The sequence below is a fragment of the Acipenser ruthenus genome, chromosome 31 (genome assembly GCF_902713425.1).
Source record: "Acipenser ruthenus chromosome 31, fAciRut3.2 maternal haplotype, whole genome shotgun sequence".
Lineage (NCBI taxonomy): Eukaryota > Metazoa > Chordata > Actinopteri > Acipenseriformes > Acipenseridae > Acipenser > Acipenser ruthenus.
This window is the reverse complement of record NC_081219.1, coordinates 88,073-113,047: the sequence shown is the minus strand read 5'-3', so window position 1 is coordinate 113,047 and position 24,975 is coordinate 88,073. Positions and strand designations below refer to the sequence as shown.

At 43.1% G+C, this 24,975-nt stretch overlaps 1 protein-coding gene across 1 annotated transcript in view; it reads right to left on the bottom strand.

Annotated features, from left to right (window-relative positions):
* Positions 1-10,110, bottom strand: part of LOC117396705 (regulator of G-protein signaling 3-like) — a 107,811-nt gene extending 97,701 nt beyond the window's left edge. The window contains exons 1-3 of the mRNA XM_059005621.1: positions 9,841-10,110; positions 8,913-9,035; positions 7,848-7,999 (exon numbers count right to left, since the gene is read on the bottom strand). Of these exons, the coding sequence (XP_058861604.1) occupies positions 7,848-7,999; positions 8,913-9,035; positions 9,841-9,869 (304 nt within the window). The 5' untranslated portion in view covers positions 9,870-10,110. The remainder of the gene's footprint in view (positions 1-7,847; positions 8,000-8,912; positions 9,036-9,840) is intronic.
* Between the last annotated feature and the right edge of the window lie 14,865 nt (positions 10,111-24,975).

The window sequence follows — 24,975 nt, the reverse complement described above, 5'->3', positions numbered from 1 at the left end:
AGTACAGACGCCCCGGTCCACTCCACTGCACCCCTGGTAGTACAGACGCCCCGCTCCACTCCACTGCACCCCTGGTAGTACAGACTCCCAGGTACACTCCACTGCACCCCTGGTAGTACAGATGCCCCGGTCCACTCCACTGCACCCCTGGTAGTACAGACTCCCAGGTCCACTCCACTGCACCCCTGGTAGTACAGACGCCCAGCTCCATCCCCACTGCACCCCTGGTATTACAGACTCCCAGGTCCACTCCACTGCACCCCTGGTAGTACAGATGCCCCGGTCCACTCCACTGCACCCCTGGTAGTACAGACTCCCAGGTCCACTCCACTGCACCCCTGGTAGTACAGACTCCCCGGTCCACTCCACTGCACCCCTGGTAGTACAGACTCCCAGGTCCACTCCACTGCACCCTTGGTAGTACAGACTCCCAGGTCCACTCCACTGCACCCCTGGTAGTACAGACGCCCAGCTCCATCCCCACTGCACCCCTGGTAGTACAGACGCCCCAGTCCACTCCACTGCACCCCTGGTAGTACAGACACCCCGGTCCACTCCACTGCACCCGTGGTAGTACAGACGCCCCAGTCCACTTCACTGCACCCCTGGTAGTACAGACGCCCAGCTCCATCCCCACTGCACCCCTGGTAGTACAGATGCCCCGCTCCACTCCACTGCACCCCTGGTAGTACAGATGCCCCGCTCCACTCCACTGCACCCCTGGTAGTACAGACTCCCAGGTCCACTCCACTGCACCCCTGGTAGCCTGTGTCATAGTAGAGCCATATCTACTGTATATCCTACACAGTGGAAGTCCAATCAGTCATTAACACTAATGTGGAGGTACTTCTAACATTGTTTTTCATGCAGCATTTTGGAATAGAAGTTAGGTCATACAATAGTTGATCAAATGCACGGAGATCTGAGTTATTTTACTTATAAAAATAAAATAACTGTGAAAGAGAATGTTAGTGTATTAGGGGATGAATATGATAACTAGGTTTATGAGGACTGCAAAATAATATGCATAAGGATACAAATAATATGCTGCCAGTTTGTGCACACACAGTTCTTAAAGACTTCAGCATCAGTGAAGCAGAGGTATTAAATATGTTACAGGAGCTAAAGAAAAACAAATCACCGGGGGGCCCAGATGAGAATTATCCAAGGGTGCTTAAGGAAACAAGGGTAGAAAAATGTACACCACTGGCTACTATCATGAACAGTCCAACAGAAACAGCCAGATGAGGTCCCTGAAGATTGGAAGCTTGCAGATGTCATGCCGTTATTTAAAAATGGGGATAAGACCGACCCAGGTAATTCTAGGGTTTAAGTCTGTTGTAGATTTTAGACGTGGCTAAACAGAATACAATATAAATTTGTTAAACAAGGATGGCTTGTTCAAGTCTTAAAAGTCTAAGCTGTTGATAGCACGGTATTGGGTTTTTAACACTTCAAGAGCCCCCGTCGCCATCTACTGGCAGGAGGTAATAATGACCGCCCAATGTACTATAATGGGATTAACTTTCACCATACCGAATATAGAGACCTTTTTAATTACCCAACAAAAATACTGGATTCAGCAGTGTGGATTTCAAAGCACCAGCTGACTTATGAAGATCACACCACATACTGGATTCAGCAGTGTGGATTTCAAAGCACTAGCTGACTTATGAAGTTTGCAATCTGTAACGTTCTGTCAATCCCACATGCTGCAGAACTGCCTGACTGCTAGACTGAACCGATCCCCCGCCCCAAATATAATGGATTTATGAGTTAAGCAAAAATACCATTGTTATTTCTTTTTTTAAAATAACAATTAGCATTGCGTTTTGTAACATATTTTTCTTCACACAATCATTTTAAAAGATGTTCTGTAAACTGTGCTGCTCCATTCGGTTCCCATCCTTGTTCCTTAATTATAGGCCTGACAGGAAAAGACCACGAACATTTAAAGTTAGTAACGAAATTTGAAAGTAAAGGAATCTGATCGTGCCTTCTGTTATCAGCAGGCAACCTAGCCCATTGTATGACACCTATTATTTATATATATATATAATTTATATCTCTACCAAATTTATTGCTGACAAAACGGTATCCGTCAGCAGTTGCCTTCAGGAAAATCACCTGGAGATTACTACATAGACCTACTGCACACTTAATTCAACCACTCCTAGAAATTAATATTAGAATGAGAATAGTTAAAGCAAGTTTTAAGACTCCAGTAATGCCCAGATATACATTGCCAGTTTCTCAGAAGCCCAACGGACTCCCTGGTTCATGCTTATCCCATTTTCACCAATAAAAAAATATCAAAGAAAAATCAAGCTCTTTAGTCTTACATCATTCAGAGCCAAATTAGAGTGAGCCGCTGTGCACAAGATTAATAACCATGAAAGGTATACAAGACCATAATTATTGTTTTAGAAGAAACATAATCTTATACCATGTGAAAAGCATCTGTTTCTATTGTGTCTGTGGTCCATTGTACCTGTCCCCAGAACAGCCTGTCCCCGTTCACAGGCAGTGAAGAACATGACACTCAAACACCACACCGTAGAACACACCAACCAACAGTATGTGTTCAAACTTCACTCCCAGGAACTGGGAAGAAGCCAATTCCTTAACATGACTCATCTACACCACAGCATTACAATTAACAAACAGAAAGAAAACATCATACGCAAACCATTTTAACATTCTATTCTATTTTGTGATTGTGTTTAGTAATGGCAGAGGCAGCAATGCTGGCCTTGTAGTGATGCATGTTAATAATAAACACACACAACCTGTAGTGTAGCTCATTATATCTCAGTGATGGATCTACGCCTCACAGCACAGCCACCAGGCCCCTTCTAACAGAATCCTAATAAACAGGGTCCGGTCTTGTTCCAGGACTCACCAAAGGTCTGCAGGAGGAAAGAGGAATTCAGAGTGCTGGGGAGTCTGTTGCACAGGGAGACCCGGTGGATGCTGTAATGTTCCATGCTTAGAACTCCTGCTGTAGGAGTGAAACTGGAATCCAAGGCAGGGTTTCTGTTCAGTAACTTGAGTAGCCGTTAAAACTGCATGCTGAATTAGTCCTGCTGTGGGAGGGTCACAGAGAAAGCCTCTTAGCCGCCTTTGCTTTGAATGGGAGACATGCAGGCCTTAATCTGATTGGCTAAGGGGGCTTGTTTGAATGTTGGTTTTCCACCTGACTATGCAGTCAATTCACTGGCTCTTCCAAAAGTACAAATCTGTCTGGTTACACACAATAAAAGAATCATAGCCAATTGGCAAGTGAGCTGGAAAACATGGCATGGAATCCAACAAACTGATAGTGGGAGGCAACTCACCCTATTCCGATTCTAAAGCTCTGTTTGTAAAGTGTTATCGAATTTGTAGTGATGGCTCAAGTATTTGTTTTACACTTCTCATCACCTATAAAATGTAGATAAAGATACAGAATCTGACCAGAGGTCCAAGTGCACAATTTGATTCAAGTCTAAGATCCAATAATACTGTATACCTTCAGTCCTTGCTTTGTGCAGGATTTTTGAAATCTGTATTAATATAAACACATTACTTGTGATTTTGATCTTATGCAAAGAGATTTATAGAAATCAAGTGATAAGATGAATAAAACATGGCTGTTTTTTTTTTTTGGTTTTAAGCCAGAGATTATAAACAACATACTTAAATCCCAGGTAAATTGAAATTTTAAAAAATGATAAATCCATGTATTACTTTCAAAGGGATCCCAGATAATTCCACCTTGTATCAAAAACTAAATAAATAAAAGAAAGTCAAAGTAATTATAGTAATAACAACAAATGCAAAACGTGAATTTTACAAACTTGCAATTATTACTTATTTTACCTGTGGCCTCGTACCTCCCAGCCCAAGCATGTGTAACACATGTCTTCCTGCTCACCCTGTCGTAGGCTACTGCTTAGTTAACTAACTGCATTTCCTGAAAAGGATCCAGGTACCCGGGCATTCTTCACGGTGGGTAAAAACACAACACCTTTCAACTGGGCATTGAGCATTACTTCACATACTGTATGTAGTACCAAGCAGTGCATAATACACTTATTAAGGTAGATAAGACAAGCTATTTGCACATGTGCTTCTGTGTTGGAATACAGAGCATTAGAACACCTTGTTAATTAACACTTAAACACGATCACAAGCACACACCAACCGCCGGCTAAGTTTCACTTGTATCAAACATTCGGCAAATCTACACAAGCAAACTATGAATAAAACTGCTTTAGATTTCCATTTACTCTTCATAGGTCAGCTTCTGAGTATTCATTTGGCTGGAAGTCAGATCAAGTGCATTGTGGATGGTTTTTTTTTTTGTTAAAACATCTACAGACAATCTTTACAAGAACAGCAAACAAGGTTGTTTAATTATGAACCAGCCTGCCATTGAGACAGCATGTGATTGCAACGGAACACAGAAGATACTGTGGATAAGTGATGCAGACTTGTGCACTGCCTAATGGTAGCTTATGGATTTTCTAAACTTTTACTATCACTAAACTAAATGGAAGCATTTACACGTTTAAACATACAAAAAAAATATTAAAATCTCAAATTTACCAGACTGCGAGAAAATAACCAAAATCCAGCAACTGAGAACCTCCTCAGTGTAAATCCTCAGATTTAATACAGCCGTGTCAGCCATTATAAAACGGACTCGAATGACTGATGTTAAAAACGCATCCTCCATTCAGCACATTCCATTCCAACACGGCCAAATCAAAGAGCTGTGCAGCTGCTTTAAAACTCCAGTTCCACAGGATCCCAGTCCAGGTTTTCCTCCTACACCAACAGTTACCGTTGCTAATACACACACTACCAAGTTTTAAAACAAAGCCACTGAACCTTTTACACTGTGTTGTCAGCTTTACACGTTACATATGACTCAGGTCAGTGTGTTGTCAGCTTTACACGTTACATATGACTCAGGTCCAGGCAAACAGCCCAATGTTTCAAGTGCAGGGTTTGCACTGCACAGTAACAGCCCTCCACCAATTGCAATATTGAGATGTGCTGTACTTTAATACATTTTGAAAAGAAAAGAGGCAGAATATAATCAGGGTTTTTTTTTTTTTTAAATCTAGATAATGAAATGAAAACAAAGATTAGTACAGAGTACATAGATATGAGCAAAGATATCACATTTGTAACCCTAACTACATTACATAGCCCTAATTTAGGGGTTTAAAGATACATGGAGTGACTGAAGTGTTTAAAAATCATAAACTGCATGTATGTGTTTCATAAATGTTATTCTTTCGATTTTGTGTACATTTCTGTGGTTTTAATATGCAAATAATCTCCCATCCAAATTGTAAATTAATAACTGCATTCATTTTACATGAAAAACAAACAGAAGAAACTGAAAGAGAATGATTTGATTTTGCACACCCTATTTATTCTACTGTTGATCCCCTGTGTGGCACATCGAGTGACTAAAGTAGGTACACTGCAATTGATCCTTAAAATCTTTCAATTTTCCCATGGATTTGTTATTCCCAATGCTTTGCTGTTCTGTTCTGTCACTTGAAAGCTAGATAGCCCTCTAGTGTACGGCAGTGCAGTGCAGATTACAGACAGGTGGAAGACAGTTCTGAGTCTACCCAACAGCTATCTGTTCTACACTGTATTAAAACCCAGAAGACGTGTTAAAGTTTCTGGGCTGTTGCGGTGTGCTTGAGTAAAGCTGCTATCTGTCTGCATACATTCTTTACGAGAATTTAGGAAAGACGACTTTGCAAGAATCTCTGGGGTTGGTAAAATTCTACAGACTGATGGGGAATCTCAGTGATCTGAGAATCTCAAGGGGTAAGGAGACAAAAGGGACTTGCATTTACAAATTACAAGATGTGTTTGTTTTTGCTGCCCCCTCTAGGCAAAAGTGTGAACCCCCTCATTATAAGCTACCATCATATTCACTTTTAAGGGCTCATGTTACAAGGTACAGAAACTTTAGCAGGACAGGAAAGGATATATTTCAAAAGGCGTCTGCTAAATAAACAAATAATAATAATACAACTGTGATGCTGAATGGAATCAGTGCATAGAGCTGTGATGCTGAATGGAATCAGTGCATAGAGCTGTGATGCTGAATGGAATCAGTGCATAGAGCTGTGATGCTGAATGGAATCAGTGCATATAACTGTGATGCTGAATGGAATCAGTGCATAGAGCTGTGATGCTGAATGGAATCAGTGCATAGAGCTGTGATGCTGAATGGAATCAGTGCATAGAGCTGTGATGCTGAATGGAATCAGTGCATAGAGCTGTGATGCTGAATGGAATCAGTGCATAGAGCTGTGATGCTGAATGGAATCAGTGCATAGAGCTGTGATGCTGAATGGAATCAGTGCATAGAGCTGTGATGCTGAATGGAATCAGTGCATAGAGCTGTGATGCTGAATGGAATCGGTGCATAGAGCTGTGATGCTGAATGGAATCAGTGCATAGAGCTGTGATGCTGAATGGAATCAGTGCATAGAGCTGTGATGCTGAATGGAATCAGTGCATAGAGCTGTGATGCTGAATGGAATCAGTGCATAGAGCTGTGATGCTGAATGGAATCAGTGCATAGAGCTGTGATGCTGAATGGAATCAGTGCATAGAGCTGTGATGCTGAATGGAATCAGTGCATAGAACTGTGATGCTGAATGGAATCAGTGCATATAACTGTGATGCTGATTGGCAGCTCTGCCCCATGTATGAGAATACTAAGCAGTGCAAGCCATTGCAGGCTATACTTGAGACCAATAAACTAGACGACACTTTATAAATCCCCCCACCCTGTATTTTTTTCTTTGCATATTTACCCTAGCTGCTTCCTGACTGCTCCCACAGCCAAGCCTTGCTCCACACAGGAGTATGTTTCCCAGTGTATCTTAAAGTCACTGTACCCTTTTCCTAGGACTCATACTCTCAATGTGATAATGTCTAGGGCCAGGGTATGCAAACGTGCATCTCCAATTCCACTGCATAACCTTTTCCTAGGACTCACACTCTCAATGTGATAATGTCTAGGGCCAGGGTATGCAAACGTGCATCTCCAATTCCACTGCATAACCTTTTCCTAGGACTCACACTCTCAATGTGATAATGTCTAGGGCAAGGGTATGCAAACGTGCATCTCCAATTCCACTGCATAACCTTTTCCTAGGACTCACACTCTCAATGTGATAATGTCTAGGGCAAGGGTATGCAAACGTGCATCTCCAATTCCACTGCATAACCTTTTCCTAGGACTCACACTCTCAATGTGATAATGTCTAGGGCAAGGGTATGCAAACGTGCATCTCCAATTCCACTGCATAACCTTTTCTCCCCCAAACAGCTCCTTGATTACCATATTCAGTTGCCCTGCTACAAGTCATGAGTCACATGCATCAGATAGCCATTGAGATCCCATGTTAATGGACCTCAGCAGATTTCTGAAGAGCTTCTAGCCTCCCTCTCAAAAGACTGACGTTGGCTTGCAGGAAAGAAGCTATACTACAGTATAGTAAATGTAGGACTTCCTTCAGGAAGCTTTTCATACACACTGAAATTCCTCCAACATTAAAAACCTTCCTTTGTACTATATAAAGTTAAAGAAAAAGCAGGACTTATCCATACAATACCTTTCTCTGTACAGCCAGAGGGGCTAACCTTCCTCCTTATCCATACAGTACCTTTCTCTGTACAGCCAGAGGGGCTAACCTTTCTCCTTATCCATACAGTACCTTTCTCTGTACAGCCAGAGGAGCTAACCTTCCTCCTTATCCAAACAGTACCTTTCTCTGTACAGCCAGAGGGGCTAACCTTCCTCCTTATCCAAACAGTACCTTTCTCTGTACAGCCAGAGGAGCTAACCTTCCTCCTCTTCCTTGGGTGGGACACGGTCCTCTTCCTCAGAGCTGTCCGGATCACTGCAAGCTGAACCTGTGGGCCAGGCACACTCTGAACCTGCACAGGTCCCCTCCTCTGGGCCATTTCCCTGATGAAAACACAAATGAATTAGTGCAACGAAGCTTTCTGTACTGAAGGTCCATTTTAAAATAGCAAGGCATTAGCACAGCGCTAGAACATTTTGAGTGAATGCCAACACTTCCCAAGTACTGGTACAACCGATCTGCTACAGTATCCTTTAAATGAAAATGACTGAACATCAAAACAGTAATATAACTTTATTACACACAAAATGAAGCCTGATATTTAAAAATTATTTAAGGTGACTGATGTTTTCATACCCTTCGAATATCTGCATGAATTGAGCTAATTCAGGACAATTGATTGTGTCTGAAGATAACTCCTAGATACAGAGGGATACGTGTACACAAAGACCACTAGATAAAAGTTCTTCCACCACATCCCAAAGAGGCTGTCAACTCCAATCCTCCCCCTATCACTAGTCTTATCTTAACCATGAACTAAATACACTGTTTTTAATATGCATTACTTTACATTGCACATAAGAACACACTCACTGTCAGCCTCTGATATTTTAAAGTGTCTTTATAGAAATTGATTTCTGTACATTTATTTTTATTTAGCAGACACCTTTATCCAAGGTGACTTACAGAGTCTAGGGTGTGTGAACTTTGCATCATCTGCAGAGTCACTTACAATTACGTCTCACCCGAAAGACAGAGCACAAGGAGGTTAAGTGACTTGCTCAGGGTCACACAATGAGTCAGTGGCTGGGGTGGGATTTCAACCGGGGACTTCCTGGTTACAAGCCCTTTTCTTTAACCACTGGACCACACAGCCTCCTTTGTTTGAGTCTACATAAATGTGACTCAAACAAAGTGGAACAGGTTGACTCTATATAGTGTTCTTAACAACTAGGTTGGATAAATATTGACTGAATGATTAGGCCTCTTGTGCAGAAAATTAATATTTCTCCTTGCCAGGTCTCCTCCTGGGCCCCAGCTTCCAGGTGGACTTTGTGCGCTCTGCCCTCGAGAGATCTCCTTTTTTCTGCACCCTGATGGGAACTGCTGCTGCTGCGCTCCCAGCTCTGCTGCTGCACGCTGCGAAACACAATCACCAATCAAACCACAAAAGATTCTGGGCAGAATCTGACCAACTTAGCCAATGATCTCTAAGAATGATCTCTGTGAACGCACCCATTGGCTGAATTGGGCAGACAGATTCTGCACAGAATGATCTCCGTGAACGCAGCCGATATTAAAGGTCATCCATATGGACCTACCTCTTTGAGATACGTTCCCAACCGAATAGTCTACACTGCAATTAAGAGCCGGTGTTTACACATTGAACACACGCGAATTAAAACACACCCTAATGTTTAACTGTTTGGAAATATACTATTATTAACACACGGAAAACAAGAGCTATTAAAATAAACATTACACAGTATACATTCTCAAACTCGCTTACAATAGATCTATGTTTTCTTAAACTTTTTTCTTTTTTTAGACACGTGCGTGTGTGCGCGCTCATTACTATGCTAAAAGTTTTAAACATTGCGCGAGTAGGTAAAAACCCGGTTACAGTCGTCTACTGAAATAACTCCCTCCTGGGGAAAAAAAATAGAAATAAAAATAAAAAAAAGCCGTATTGGGACAGTTTATATCCTTTTTTTGTATGAAATGAGTAGCGCCTGTAGAAACGTATTCAGTCTGTACTCAAATCATAAACCCAATGAGTATTAAACCAGCTCACGCCAGGTCGGTGGAAATAAACAAGCCAGCAGATAATTCCAGGGTTCAGCACCGCATTGAAAACACAATCTGACTTTTCACTTGTGTTTCGCTTACAATACGATAAGCCCTTCTCCAGGTGAGCTGAACAGCTTCTTAATTTTATACTTACTTCCTCTGCGCCTCTCGCGTGGAAAGCATTTTTTTTTCCTATTGAATAGTAACCTTCAGAGACAGCACTGTGTCTTTCTCTTTGCAAACGTGTTGTTTAAAAAAAACCGCTCTGCAGCGTTCTAGGTTCAGAAACTACAAGCTAGGCCAGTGTGCGGAGGTGGGTCAGTCCTGTGTCCGACAAAGTCAGAACAACACCTATTGACCAATCACGGGCATCCACCATACAAACACCAGCCCACAGAAACAGAGGGGAAAGCGTTGAAAATCAACCTTGTTCTTATTTTATTGAGACAATAAACTTAAAATAACAGCACCATTTTCAGCTGTGGGAAAGTGAGCCCGCTGTTACAATTTTGTGGTGAAGAGCACGCGGTGCATTTTCAGGCATTTCTAATGCGGCATGATCTGAAATTTAAAAATTATCGTAAAACTTTTGCGAGTTAATCATTGTAACTTTCAAGTACAGGTCATAATAAATCAGTGAAAACAATGAACACGCCTTTTAATTTGCATATCTTTCATTAGACACCATATTGCATTAAAATGTCGGTTTTAAAGATGGTTAATTCCAACACAGTAAAACACCCCCATAGTATCTCTATATACAGTGTAGGAACTCTACTTTACTAATAAATAAGAACAGTCAACGCACTTTTTAATATACTCGAGATATTAATGTTCAAAAACACCCCATATAGCGTTTTCCAATTGTGACAAATGAAGAGACATGGCTGTTTTAAAGGGGGTTAATTCCAAAAATATACAGTAAAACATTCCCAACTGTACTCTGCGGACAGTATAACAACTCCACTTTACCAAAAAATAAGAACAGTCAACACACTTTTTAATATACTTGAGGTAAAGAATATATATATATAAACTATTAAGGATATAATATGATAAGGACATCATGTTTTTTTTAATTGGGTATTTACGTTTATTTATATGGGAGGGGTCAAAAATAATATATTAGATAGCCATAGATAGATAGATTACGGAGAGAGCGTGAGAGTGCTGGTGCGTGGCTCAGTATGTGAACTTGCCTCCTGCACTGAATGCATGCCTGCCGCAGGACTGCCCTGGGTCCTAAACCCTGCCAAGTACAGACGAGGATTGCAGTAATCACACACCGGACATGACTTTTGTAGACATTAAAGGTTTGCTGATATAAGGGGGTTTCACAGTAGAATACGGGAGAAGAGCTGTCCAAAATATGGATACTTCCGGTGAATACGGGAGAGTTGACAGGTCTGCACTCGGGTGTGGTCTCTGTCATTGGCTAAAACCCATGGCTATCCATTAAGACCAACCACACTGAGAAACTGCTGGAACTTGGGTATTACAAGCGAGAATACTGAAAGTAAAAGTGGAGCTGAATAGCCACTATGTAACACATTTTTTGTTCCTGGGTAGTAAGTGTTATTTCCTAATTGCTTATGCCTCAAAAGTATAGAAAATGGCTATTACTCCCCACAAACTTTGCTTTTGTGACCAGGACAGTGATATTTTGAAATGTACCTATTTCCAATGAGAAAACGGGCGAATTTGTGTCTTTTCGTTCACATAAATTCAGAAAAAAACAACATATGAATCCAAATTAACATGTATTTATACTAAAGTAATACAAAAATGACTACAAAAGATTTAGAAGTGAGTAGTTTTTCGAGATTTGCGATTATACTGTAAATCACTTTCACGAATTAGCCCCCAAATGTAGTCTCCCATCATGTTCTCGTTATACTGTCCTTGGTAGCGGCGTTCAAAGTCCAGTATATCCTGGTGGAAGCGCTCGCCTTGCTCCTCCGAGTACGCTCCCATGTTCTTCTTGAATTTATCAAGATGAGCATCAAGGATATGGACTTTGAGGGACATCCTACAGCCCATTGTGCCGTAGTTCTTCGCCAGAGCCTCAACAAGCTCTACATAGTTTTTGTCCTTTTGATTGCCCAGGAAGCCCTGAACCACTGCGACAAAGCTGTTCCAAGCCGCTTTCTCCTTACTACTGAGCTTCTTGGGGAATTCATTGCACTCCAGGATCTTCTTTATCTGAAGACACCGGCTTTGACATTTGCCTCAGACAGCTTAGGGAAGAAGTCTTGAAGGTACTTGAAGGCTGCCGACTCCTTATCTAGAGCTCCGACAAATTGTTTCATAAGGCCCAATTTGATGTGCAGTGGTGGCATCAGCACCTTCCGGGGGTCCACCAGTGGCTCCCACTTGACGTTGTTCCTTCCCACAGAGAACTCGGTCCGCTGTGGCCAGTCCCGCCTGTGGTAGTGCGCCTTGGTGTCCCTGCTGTCCTAAAGGCAAAGATAGCAGGGAAACTTGGTAAAACCGCCTTGGAGACCCATCAGGAATGCCACCATCTTGAAGTCTCCTATGACCTTGATGCCATCTCAGAAAATTGCAGATATGTATCCACTTAGGCAGCTGGAACTAAACTGAACTGGTGGGCTTAAGGCCCCTGTATTTGTACTACTATTTATATTACTGGAAAGTTCTAGAAAGTTCTAGAAGTTACTCCAAGTTTACTTAGCACTGAATCTATCTGGAATGTTCCGGAAAATAGGTAAATTTCAAAATATCACTGTCCTGGTCACAAAAGCAAAGTTTATGGGGAATAATAGCCATTTTCTATACTTTTGAGGCATAAGCAATTAGGAAATAACACTTACTACCCAGGAACCAAAAAAAAAAAAAAAATTGTTACACGGTGTAATCTAGACTGCTAGACCAGTCTTAGTGTTGTCACTTAGACTGGTCTAATGAAAGTTGCATAAAGTGTTAGACTGACTGAGGGCACTTTCACACCTAGTTCGTTTGACCCTTTGCTGTGGACTGAGGTGTGGTTCGGTTCTGTTGGAGTGATCTGTGAAACCTCTGAATCGGAATCGCACCAGGATGCGCATCAATCCAGATCACTTGAAACGGTCGGGTCAGTTCGCTTGGAAGGGAACTCGGTACGTTTGCCACTTTGCTCTGTTTTAACTTTTCACAATGTGAAACAAAACGTATTCCAGTTCACTTGGAAACAAACCACTCCAAACAGTGAAGCAAACTGTGGAAGTGACGTGCTTCAGCAAGCACCAGGGAAAGTGTGTCCCCTTATCACACACACGCAGCGCAGGGCTTGTCAAGAAACACACACACACATACACACTAGACAAGAACATCATACTGTCACATGAGCACAACAGCACATCACAAAAAAACCCACTATGGGCTGATTTACTAACTGGTGCAACCGGGGCTATTCAATGAAATGACGCTAATACCAGTGTTTGAGATTTACTATTGCATCGAGACTCCGGGTTCTGTTCAGAAAATCCTTCCTAAATCCCCACCTGCACGCTAATATTCTTTTGAATCATGCTTATTCATATGGGGGGGGGGGGGGGTTCTTTGGTTTCCCTGTTCTTAGCTGCACACGCTAATGATGGCAATGGGCCTCATTTACAAGGGGGCACTAAACATTATCGCGCTAAATAGTGGGCATATAATGGCGCACACTGGTTTCATTGTGCCACACTACAGCAATCAGAATAAATACGTGATTTGTATGTTAATGCATGATAATGTATTTAAACGAGGCACCCCGCTCTGAATAATGAGATGAGCTTCATTCATATCGTATTTACTAAAGGGTGATAATCATAGTGTGCACCTTAAAGTGAGTGATAATTAGTTTGTTTGGAAACCAGGCTTAACCACTGATAGGCGCACTATTTAAACCTATTTTCTGGTCTGAAATATATCAGGCATCATGGAGGCATTACTTGCATTAAAGTTTTCATGTTGAGCAATGAAAATTACCTGTAAATAACAAGTTATATTAAGCGTGCATAAATGTGAATGAATGGTATAATTTGTTAGATTTTATATGTTAGCTTGCGTAGTTCAGGGGGCGTGGAGCGGGGGTTCTAATCTTCTAATTTTCTAATTCTGTCAATTAGTGTTAATTAGTATCTTTTTCTATTTAAGCCCTGACCACCTGCACCCTTTCTGTCGAGTATTTCGTTTTTGTAGCAAACGCTCAGACGCCGTCGTTTCGTGCTCCACCGCTAAATATCTAAACTTCGTTGCCTCGCTCACTGCAGGTCATTTCTCTGCACAGCGCTGCCAAGATATTATCAATCATTTTCCTACCTGCTCAGGTGATCCTTCTTTTCATTCAGCTTCTCTTTCCGGCTTCAAGAGCTCCAACGTTAGTCTTTCCTGTTCCATCAGCCTCCACCTCAGCAATAGTGGCGTTCAAAGCGCAGCTTCATTACTCAACTTGTCTGCAACTTTATCAGAAAGACTGGTCCTCCGCTAAACTTTCAAGCTCCTTCGACAAGACATCGACATTCCCGTTGTCAGTGATTGCCTTGCTTCAGCTCTATTAAATCCACCACTAAGCTTTGTCTGCGGAATCTTTCTTTTTACTCCTCGCCTGCAATCAGACGCCCCTCCCCCGCTCCCACAGAGCCAGCATCCCTCGATCCCACAGAGCCAGCCCAATTACCGTTCCATCAGAAGATCCTGCCCTGGACCTCCATTAGCTACGTTCAACCTTTTAAAAGACGTATCCTGCCCATTTCAACCAGTGTCGGCTCGTGGTTTGACTGGTCACAACATGCTCCAACGATAGTGCTGCACTGCAACTTTTCCACCGGCGCCTTACAGACCATGGTTACCACGGCAACGCCCTCATTGAGTGACTGCGGGGAGTGGTAAGTTGTCATGGTGACCAGGTAGCTTCATCAGGCTCTGCGTGTTCTGTGCCTCAGTACTGCAGTCTTCTGGCTTCCTGTTGCTGTGCTTTCACAACTGGCGGAGACGAATTCAACGCACCAAATCATGACATCTAAATACTGCGTTAACTTATTTATATACATGACTAACTGTCCTAACATGTCTAGAATATTTATTATTCAAATCTAAGTGAATAAGCAAATGTTGTTCTACATAGACAAGGTTTTTTAATCGTAATAACCTCATATATTCTACCCTGCTTAACTCAAGTCAATGGTTAATTCCAATCACAGTGCAAGTAATAATACAATTAAGAGCAAGATAAATACAATGATAAATACAATGACTTTGTTTCAAGTAAGTACAAGTGTGACAAAATACAATTCAATAATACAGCAGATAAGTGTCAGTGATAGTTACATCAGGATATTAAATACAAAATACAACAGATTAAACACTTGACAGATTTATAGTACTCTGAAGTACAGGATTAAATGCAGTAAAATAGGGGGCAGATAAGAGCAAGTAAAGTGCATTTAAGGAAGGGTGATATGTGTCCCAGGGGAAAAACAGAGGAGTTCTACAGGTGCTATCTGAAGAGCTTGTTCTCACTCTGATGGATTCTCAGGAGTTCCCCTCCTGCCTCGACCTTTTCGTCTACCTAGATCAACTGACATTCTTCAATTTCAACTCTACCTGCCCCTTTGAGGACCTGGTCATGAAGCCACGTACTGAGAGATGCTCAGAATCTACAGTCACATTAACATTAACTTCCAGCTTCCCTGCATCAGGCATCCATTCCAGCGACCTCTTCCTGTTCCCGGATTCATGCTTCCTCATCTGGCTCCTCTCCTCCAAACCGACAAATTTCACCAAGACACTTTATTCAACCTTCAAAGTTATCATTTCATCAATGTGAGCTGCTAGTCAGATACGGAAATCATGTCCTACAACTATCAACATTTCAGTCAAGTACCCTCCTATCTTGCAATAGACAATACACTCAGACTGCTCCTGACCAAATCAATAGGTTTTGCAGCAGCCTCAGAGCAACGCCTTCTTCATCCTCTCAGGTTCTACAGCAGCCTCAGATCTATGCATTCTTCATCTCTGCCCCATCTCATCTAAATCACCTTAATACTCTAAGTCCAATATCCACCACATTCAGCAGATCCCTGCTCTCTGCAGCAGACCACCACACTCTACCAATGGCTGTCCACCGTTCACTATTACAAATCACTGCTTCAGCAGATCTCTGCTCTCTACAGCAGGCCACTGCTCATTATTGACAGCACTTCATTGTTACTTCTTCAGATCTCTGCACTGTTCAGCAGATCCCGTCCTCTTCTGTTAATTGCTACTCACTACAGCAGATCTCTGCTCCCTCTTCAGATCTACTCACTATTATAGCATGCAAAAGTTGCTTTAGTTTACAGTCTAAATCTGTACCTGCACTCCTCCAGAGCTTCCAATGCTCCCACTTTCCTCCAATACGCAGATCGTGGAAGCATTCCGCAATCAAGGCTAATGCTAATCCCCATCTAATCAAAAAATACGAGGTGCTTGACTTTCTCAGCAATCTATTCATATGTCCACACATCCTCTCAAACATTACAGCATTAATACATGGTGAGAGACGCGGTGTGAGACTGGAAATCTGTCTTGTTTATGAGTTAAGGAGTTCCACTACTAGGAGAATAGCTGGAGTTGTGAAACCCGGTCTCTGGATGTGAGTTCACCTTTTCCATTTCAAGCAGACATGATAGTAGCAAACTGCTGATCGATCCCGTATTAACCGACACATAGGATGGTCAACATCTCATTTCTGCCCTCGTTTCCAGAAAATGGAGCACAATGCGTGCTGAGCTTCCCCAGCAGTCGATTTACACATGTTCGTTCAGTTCCAGCCGCTACCTCAACCCTCAGTTCCAGCTCCCCTTCAGCCTCTACTTTCGGTTTCCAAGTTCCGTCAGCTGGTCCCGTCTGCTGCCCCCCCCCCCCTCCAGACTCCCCAGCCTTCATCAGCTGCTATTTGACTGAATCCTACTCTCAGTAACCTCCTTCAATCTGCTCCACATTTCATGTCTGCAGCCCTCGCCCTTCTTCGAGAGCTTCATATTCTACAGCTTGGTCAGTGTTTTCAACCTTCTGTGCCCAGAATCGGATTCATCCCATTCCTTCAAACAAAACCAGATCCTGGCTTTCATCGTCCACGGTAGGGATTCTCTCTCTTCCCCCATTTTCTCCATACCAGCAGTTTGCCTGACTCTCCGTGGGATTCTTAAGAGCCTTCCCTTCTGCCTCACCTTCCCGCCTGTCTCCATCAATGAACATTCTCTGTTTGCTCATTCTACTCTTCGGAAACGCCACTTCGCCCCATACAAGGATCTACCTATGGAGATCATCTGCCCCCCCCAGGACCCTCAGTCCATTGATTCCTCTCGCTCCTATCATCACTGGTTCTCAACACACCTCTCCACCCTCCAGAGCAAGCCTCCCTCCACTACTCTACCCCACTCCTCGGATCACTCGTCACTGGATCTCAACCTACTTCGCCTCCAGAGCGGGCCTCTCCACCCCCCCCCCCCAATCATTCTGTAGACACAGCCCCCTCTGCTGCAAGGGCCAATATCAATCACAGCCAGATCATGAATGGGGGAGCTGGCCCTCTTCTGCAGTGGATTCTTTCATTCATTCATTCTCCTCTCATATAGTTGCTGCCCATTTTTTTTTTTAATTGCTAGTATGCCTGGAGTGGGGGCTTCCTGTCCGCCGGGGTCACCAGAGGTTTTCCCCTAATTGGCCTCAAGGGTTTTTTTCCTCTCCACTGAGTGGCAGGTATACACATAATCACATCCTACTAACAAATTATTAATCTCCCTCTGTTTGTCCTGTTTGTCCTTCTGGTCTTTTGTTTATGTTATGCGTTGGCATGTGCAGTCTTGTTTGTCTCACGGTGTGGGAGATTTCGTGAGGTGCCGGGGGTCCATCCTTTGGGGGGCAAGTGAGTCTCACTTCCCCGACCTCAGGGCTAGGCATCCGCCTCCCTTACCTTCAGGGGGGTTCTCACCATGTGAGTCAGATTGGACCTCCGGCCATACTCTGTCCTGTCGCAGCTCCTGCGCTCATCTTGCCTCACTCGAGGCTCTGTTCAATTCTGCCCTTCTTTTGGGACGTGGCCCTTATGCTCGAGTCCCATACTAACCTCTATGCTTTGTCCTTATTTCAGGTCCCAGGCAGCGCGACGTCTCGGCCAATCAGGGGTTTAACGAGCGCCCCTTACAGAAGTCTCAGATGCTGGGTACCTCTCTCTCTCTCTCTCATCTCCTTTCGTGTCCCGGTCATCCGGGACCGACTTCCTCTTGAGGGGCGGCTCTCCAGTCATAACCCTCGTATATGTTTTCGGTTGCTGGGTCCTCTGCCCCTGGGATGCATCGGCATCACCGCCCTCAGTCAACGACCACCTTTCTATCCTGTCTCCGGTATGCTGGGCCTCAGCCCCTGGGATGTGTCGGCATCGCCGCCCTCAGACAGCGACCATCTTTCTATCCTACTAACTGCTGCTTCTGCTTTCCCTTCACCCCAGCTCACGCCCCGTGAATTTATAGTTCATTACATTGATACAAATAATAGAGTGGTTAAATAAAACACTGGATTATAATTTAAAACAACCTCCTCCACGCGAAGTTTTGCGTGCAGTTTTAGTTTGCATTGCCTCTGCCTGTCCCCTACGGAAGGCTGCGTCTGTTGATCGCTCGTTTCTTGTCAATGTAAGCCACCTCCACCTTTTACAATAAGCCACTGACCAAAGGATACGCCTGGACTGCTGGGGCCTTTTATATAGCACGGTGGTCTTGGACCTAATCGTACACATTAAATTATCGCTCACAATACATGTAGTGTGCACGCTATGGTATGTACATTAGCCAGACAGTGTACATAAATGAATGCGTTCTCTATTAGTAAATGGCACAGTACATTTAGATCTATGGTGCGCTGAAAGGGGTGTAAACACACCCCCGGTTAAAATGAAAACAGCTCAATAACCGTGATGCCCCGCTGATCACATTACATGCGTTTAAACACTAACCGATTCAGTTTTGCACTTTGAAGTACGTTTTGCCTTACAAATAACAAGTCAAATGCCGCTGTGATCGAAAAGCCTGTTTTTTTTGCTGAGTGAGCTTTTTTTTCCCGCTTTCTACATTTATCACAAAATAACGTTGCTGAGTACAGTTTGTTTTATTGTTTTATTATTTGTTTATTTGTTTATTGCATACATTAGGCCGCTGCCATAACCATCCAAATGATTTTTTTATTGCATATTTTTTGGTTTATAGATATATTCTGCAGCGGTACAGTTGATGACAGGAAGCGCATTGTTCGAAATACGAAATATGAAAAGTTTGTAAAATAACTTCAATTACAAAGTTCTCTGTGGTGACGATAGGATTTCCAGCAGTTTAATTTAGCTAAAGGTTTGTATACTGAACTTTTCACATAACTTTCGGTGAAAACGTTGGTGTGTGTTTAACAGGGCTGCATGTATCGGGTTAAGTATAAACTAATTGATCGTAGTAAAGTGTCCAAACACTCTCCACAATCCAGTCCCACTGGTCTAGTATCCAGAGATGAAGAAAATATTTGTTTACCATGTTACACAGGGGTCTTGGGAGAGGAAGCACTAAAATATAGCTGTCTCACTTGGATTTTTTTTTTTGTTGGGTTGAGCTGCCACCTTGTGGGAACAAATTGCAACTGCAGTACTTTACTGACCCATAATGTTACTTTTTTTTTTTACTACAAGTTAATATAGGGCTAAACCTGGCCATTTACACACAGGTGTTTCATAAAGACTCGATCATAAGGTATATTGTGGCACCAGAGAAGGCATTGTCTTTAGAGATTCCCTCGGAATGTTAAGTCATTTAGAATGTCTTACTAGACCTTCCCATGTAGCTGTAGGCGTTCGTGCTTGTGGTCAATGTAACATTCCTTTATATTAGTATTTTAAAGTTTCTCTATTGACTGCATTACAAGCAGTCCAGGTATGTTCAAGTTGAAATGGGTTTCAAACGCTGTTAGAGAATGCAATCTAACGCCTGGCATTGGCAGACTAACTGGCAGTTCCTCTCTGAAGTAGATCTTGAAAGTGCCCAAGCTGTATACCAGTCTAGCCTGGGTGTCTTGTATCTCATATTTAATGGCCTGTTCTCCGTTTCATATTTGGCCGTATCGCCAGTCTCATGACCCTTAGTTCTCTCTGGGAAAGTGGAGGTCATGGTCATGGCCTTCAATGACGGTGAGCCAGACCGACCAACAGTTACACGTGTCTACTACAAGGTGGCAGCAGACATCCAGAAAATAAATTAGCAGCACAAGAGGGTGTTTGATATGAAGTAAATTAAGCTTTAACTGTTGCTGTCCACCCTAACCTGACCAAGGTTTCTAAAGTTTGCAATTTTTTTCTTCAATTGTGCTTAACCAAGTTGAGCAGTTTCTCTAAGCGTTATGTATAGAAACTGTACAGGAGTCTATAGGCTCCATGTTTCATTGATCGTAATAAATCAAAGAATGCACACACAGGCAAAGTCAAACCAACATTTATGACAGAGAAAGCTGTGTACATTTCAGTTAAGGTAGTAGGATTGTTAAATGTCTCCAGTGCTTTGTTCTTATTTGAAATGTGCTCAGCGTGGCTTTCTGCAGTCATGTTGTGTGAGACTGCCGCTCTGTGCCTCTCAGGTCTACATGTTGAAGAATGACTCCACTCACAGCCCCTTCAAGGGAGAGCTGCAAGCTAAGGAAGGGAAGCTGGTCATCAATGGGAAACCAGAGGCTGTCTTCCAGGAGTGAGTACGAAAGGAACATACAAGCCAGGGAGCAGAATTCACAAATAAAAACAATAGATAACGCTGTATTGAGTGTCACAAGTATTTCATATGCAATTAACCATTTCCATTTGTTTTTAATGTAAGTAAATAGCCAACCAAAACAACAAGGTCAATGTTATAATAAATATAAATCCCTATTGTCACTTATACAGGCTAAGGGTGAACCAATACTTCAGAAAAGTAGTTAATATGCTTTTCCGTGCTTTATTACACTTCGCTATGCTTTTACTATAGGAAACTTTTATAAGAGTTAGTTTACCATGGTTTGTTTTTAATATGCTTTATTATATCTTAGAGAGGAAAGGAGAGTGATCAGCACCACACCATTCCCAAGGAGAGAGAGAACCTGAGAGGAGAGGAGAGAGTGATCACCACCACACCATTCCAGAGGAGAGAGAAAAAGAACCTGAGAGGAGAGGAGCAAGTGATCAGCACACCGTTCCTGAGGAGAGAGAACCTGAGAGAGAAGAGGAGAGAGTGATCACCACCACACCATTCCAGAGGAGAGAGAGAGAACCTGAGAGAGGTGAGTGATCAGCGCCACACCATTCCAGAGGAGAGAGAGAGAGAACCTGAGAGAGGAGAGGAGCAAGTGATCAGCACACCATTCCTGAGGAGAGAGAACCTGAGAGGAGAGGAGAGAGTGATCACCACCACACCATTCCAGAGGAGAAAGAACCTGAGAGAGGAGCGAGTGATCACCACCACACCATTCCAGAGGAGAGAGAGAGAACCTGAGAGGAGAGGTGAGAGTGATCAGCACCACACCATTCCAGAGGAGAACCTGAGAGAGGAGAGAGTGATCAGCACCACACCATTCCAGAGAGAGAGAACCTGAGAGAGGAGAGGAGAGAGTGATCACCACCACACCATTCCAGAGGAGAGAACCTGAGAGAGGAGAAAGTGATCACCACCACACCATTCCAGAGGAGAGAGAGAGAACCTGAGAGAGGAGAGGTGAGAGTGATCAGCACCACACCATTCCAGAGGAGAGAGAGAGAACCTGAGAGAGGAGAGGAGAGAGTGATCACCACCACACCATTCCAGAGGAGAGAGAGAACCTGAGAGAGGAGAGGAGAGAGTGATCACCACCACACCATTCCAGAGAGAGAGAGAACCTGAGAGAGGAGAGGAGCAAGTGATCACCACCACACCATTCCAGAGGAGAGAGAGAACCTGAGAGAGGAGAGGAGAGAGTGATCACCACCACACCATTCCTGAGGAGAGAGAACCTGAGAGGAGAGGAGAGAGTGATCACCACCACACCATTCCAGAGGAGAGAGAGAGAACCTGAGAGAGGAGAGAGTGATCACCACCACACCATTCCAGAGGAGAGAGAGAGAACCTGAGAGGAGAGGTGAGAGTGATCAGCACCACACCATTCCAGAGGAGAGAGAGAGAACCTGAGAGAGGAGAGGTGAGAGTGATCAGCACCACACCATTCCAGAGGAGAGAGAGAGAACCTGAGAGAGGAGAGAGTGATCACCACCACACCATTCCAGAGAGAGAGAGAACCTGAGAGGAGAGAGTGATCACCACCACACCATTCCAGAGGAGAGAGAGAGAACCTGAGAGGAGAGGTGAGAGTGATCAGCACCACACCATTCCAGAGGAGAGAGAGAGAACCTGAGAGAGGAGAGGTGAGAGTGATCAGCACCACACCATTCCAGAGGAGAGAGAGAGAACCTGAGAGGAGAGAGTGATCACCACCACACCATTCCAGAGGAGAGAACCTGAGAGAGGAGAAAGTGATCACCACCACACCATTCCAGAGGAGAGAGAGAGAACCTGAGAGAGGAGAGGTGAGAGTGATCAGCACCACACCATTCCAAAGGAGAGAGAGAGAACCTGAGAGAGGAGAGGAGAGAGTGATCAGCACCACACCATTCCAGAGGAGAGAGAGAGAACCTGAGAGGAGAGAGGGATCAGCACCACACCATTCCAGAGAGAGAGAGAGAACCAGAGAGGTGAGAGTGATCAGCACCACACCATTCCAGAGGAGAGAGAGAACCTGAGAGAGGAGAGGAGAGAGTGATCACCACCACACCATTCCAGAGGAGAGAGAGAGAACCTGAGAGAGGTGAGTGATCAGCGCCACACCATTCCAGAGGAGAGAGAGAGAACCTGAGAGAGGAGAGGAGCAAGTGATCAGCACACCATTCCTGAGGAGAGAGAACCTGAGAGGAGAGGAGAGAGTGATCACCACCACACCATTCCAGAGGAGAAAGAACCTGAGAGAGGAGCGAGTGATCACCACCACACCATTCCAGAGGAGAGAGAGAGAACCTGAGAGGAGAGGTGAGAGTGATCAGCACCACACCATTCCAGAGGAGAACCTGAGAGAGGAGAGAGTGATCAGCACCACACCATTCCAGAGGAGAGAGAACTTGAGAGAGGAGAGGAGGGGGATAGGGATGGGGAGGGGGGATGAGAGAGAGAGAAATTTTGAAGCCTCGGTTTGTACTGCTAATAAGAGGTAAGAGAATTGATTTTATATAAGCTTTGGTTTAAAAAGGGGGGGATCAGTGATAATGTTTTATTCAAGCAAAAGTACCTTTCAGACAGTTCTTGGTGGGTTAGTGAAATTACTCCAGGAGTAATCCCCTACTGGTACTGTCCAACAGGGCAATGCTGGCAGAACCACACTCTAACACTATAAAATCCTGTATATATGTATTGTGAGATATCGCTACACAATTAAAAGGTTTGTTGCCTCTTTTAAAATTGACATGACACAAAACTTGAGGTTTAAGTGCTGATGCACTGTTTTTAATTTACAAAATAAACAAAATTGAAAACAAAAACTTAGCTCTCCCCGAGCCCTAACTACACACTTCAGGATCCTATGTAAATAACCGGACAGGTAAGCTGTGTACCAGTTTACAAAGGCTTCACACACTACCTTTTGAATACGACTGAACACACTCCCAGTCGGGCTTCTTCCCACAGCAGAGCCCCAGTAGACTGACTGCTGTTCTTATATACACTGCAGCTGGCTGCAGTTTGCAATAATCACCAGCTGACAGTAATTAACAAACAGTTATCAATAATACAATTAATAAGCACTCATGCACATTTTTATTTTTTCCACAGGGCCTTGTGCCCCGTCTCACAGTATGTAATATAGTATTTTGGCTGACCTGTGTCTTATTGATGCAATCCTGTTTGAAAAGCCTGGAGCACACATGCAGAGATATTAGAGGTGACCTACAGACCCAGCTGACAGGGTCTGTTATGAATCTAAAACTCACTGTGCCCAAATCGCCGTGCGGGGAAACCATTAGCCACCTATCAGCAGTTAAGTAACTGTTAAACCCCTTGACAAGTTTAAATACCTCTATTAAGCTGCCTCTGGCTCTCCTTCTTTCTAGGCTTCTTTCTTCATATGACATTCCCTTCAATCCTGGAATTAATCGTGTTGCTCTCCTCTGTACTCTCTCCAATACCTCAATGTCTCAGTTTTGTGTCATAGTTTACTGATTATGTCTTGGTCCAAGTCATTTATATAGATTAGGAATAACAATGGTCCCAATACTGATCCCTGTGATACAACACTTGTTACATTACTCCAGTTAGATGCCTGGCCTCTAATTATAACTCTGCTTTTTATCTTGTAACCAATTATGAATCCATTCTGCTAGTTTACCATTTATTCTCACTGATTTAATCTTTAGGTATAGTCTTTCATGCTGAACTTTGTCAAATGCTTTTTGTAAATCTAAGTAGATGATGTCATGCTCACTATCCTTGTCCACTCTAGTAGTCACCTCCTGAAAGAAATCTAGTAAATTAGTTGAACAAGATCTACCCTTCCTAAAACCATGCTGGCTGTCTCCTATAATGTTGTTACTATATAAATATTCCTCCATTTTGGTCCTTGTGATCATTTCCATGATTTTACATGTGATTGATGTTAAACTTGTAGGTCAGTAGTTCTGGTATTTGTATGTTACACATGGAACGCTCATCATTTAATGTGACATGAAATTCCATCAAGAACAACATCACAAGACATTTTCAAAGCATTGGATAATATTATTTTATTATTATTATTTATTTCTTAGCAGACGCCCTTATCCAGGGCGACTTACAACTGTAAGCAAATACATTTCAAGTGTTACAATACAAGTAATACAATAAGAGCAAGATAAATACAATAACTTTTGTTCAAGCAAAGTACAAGTGAGACAAAACACAATTCAATAATACAGCAGATAATAATGATAGTTACATCAGGATATGATTAAATACAAAATACTACAGGTTAAACACTTGGCAGATTACAGTATTCTGAAGTACAGGATTAAATGCAGTAAAATAGGGGGCAGATAAGAGCAAAATAATGTGCATTTAAATGAAGGGTGATAGTGTCCCAGGATAAAAACAGAGGAGTTCTACAGGTGCTGTTTGAAGAGGTGAGTCTTAAGGAGGTGCCGGATTGTGGTCAGGGACTGGGCAGTCCTGACATCTGTGGGAAGGTCATTCCACCACTGCGGAGCAAGGGT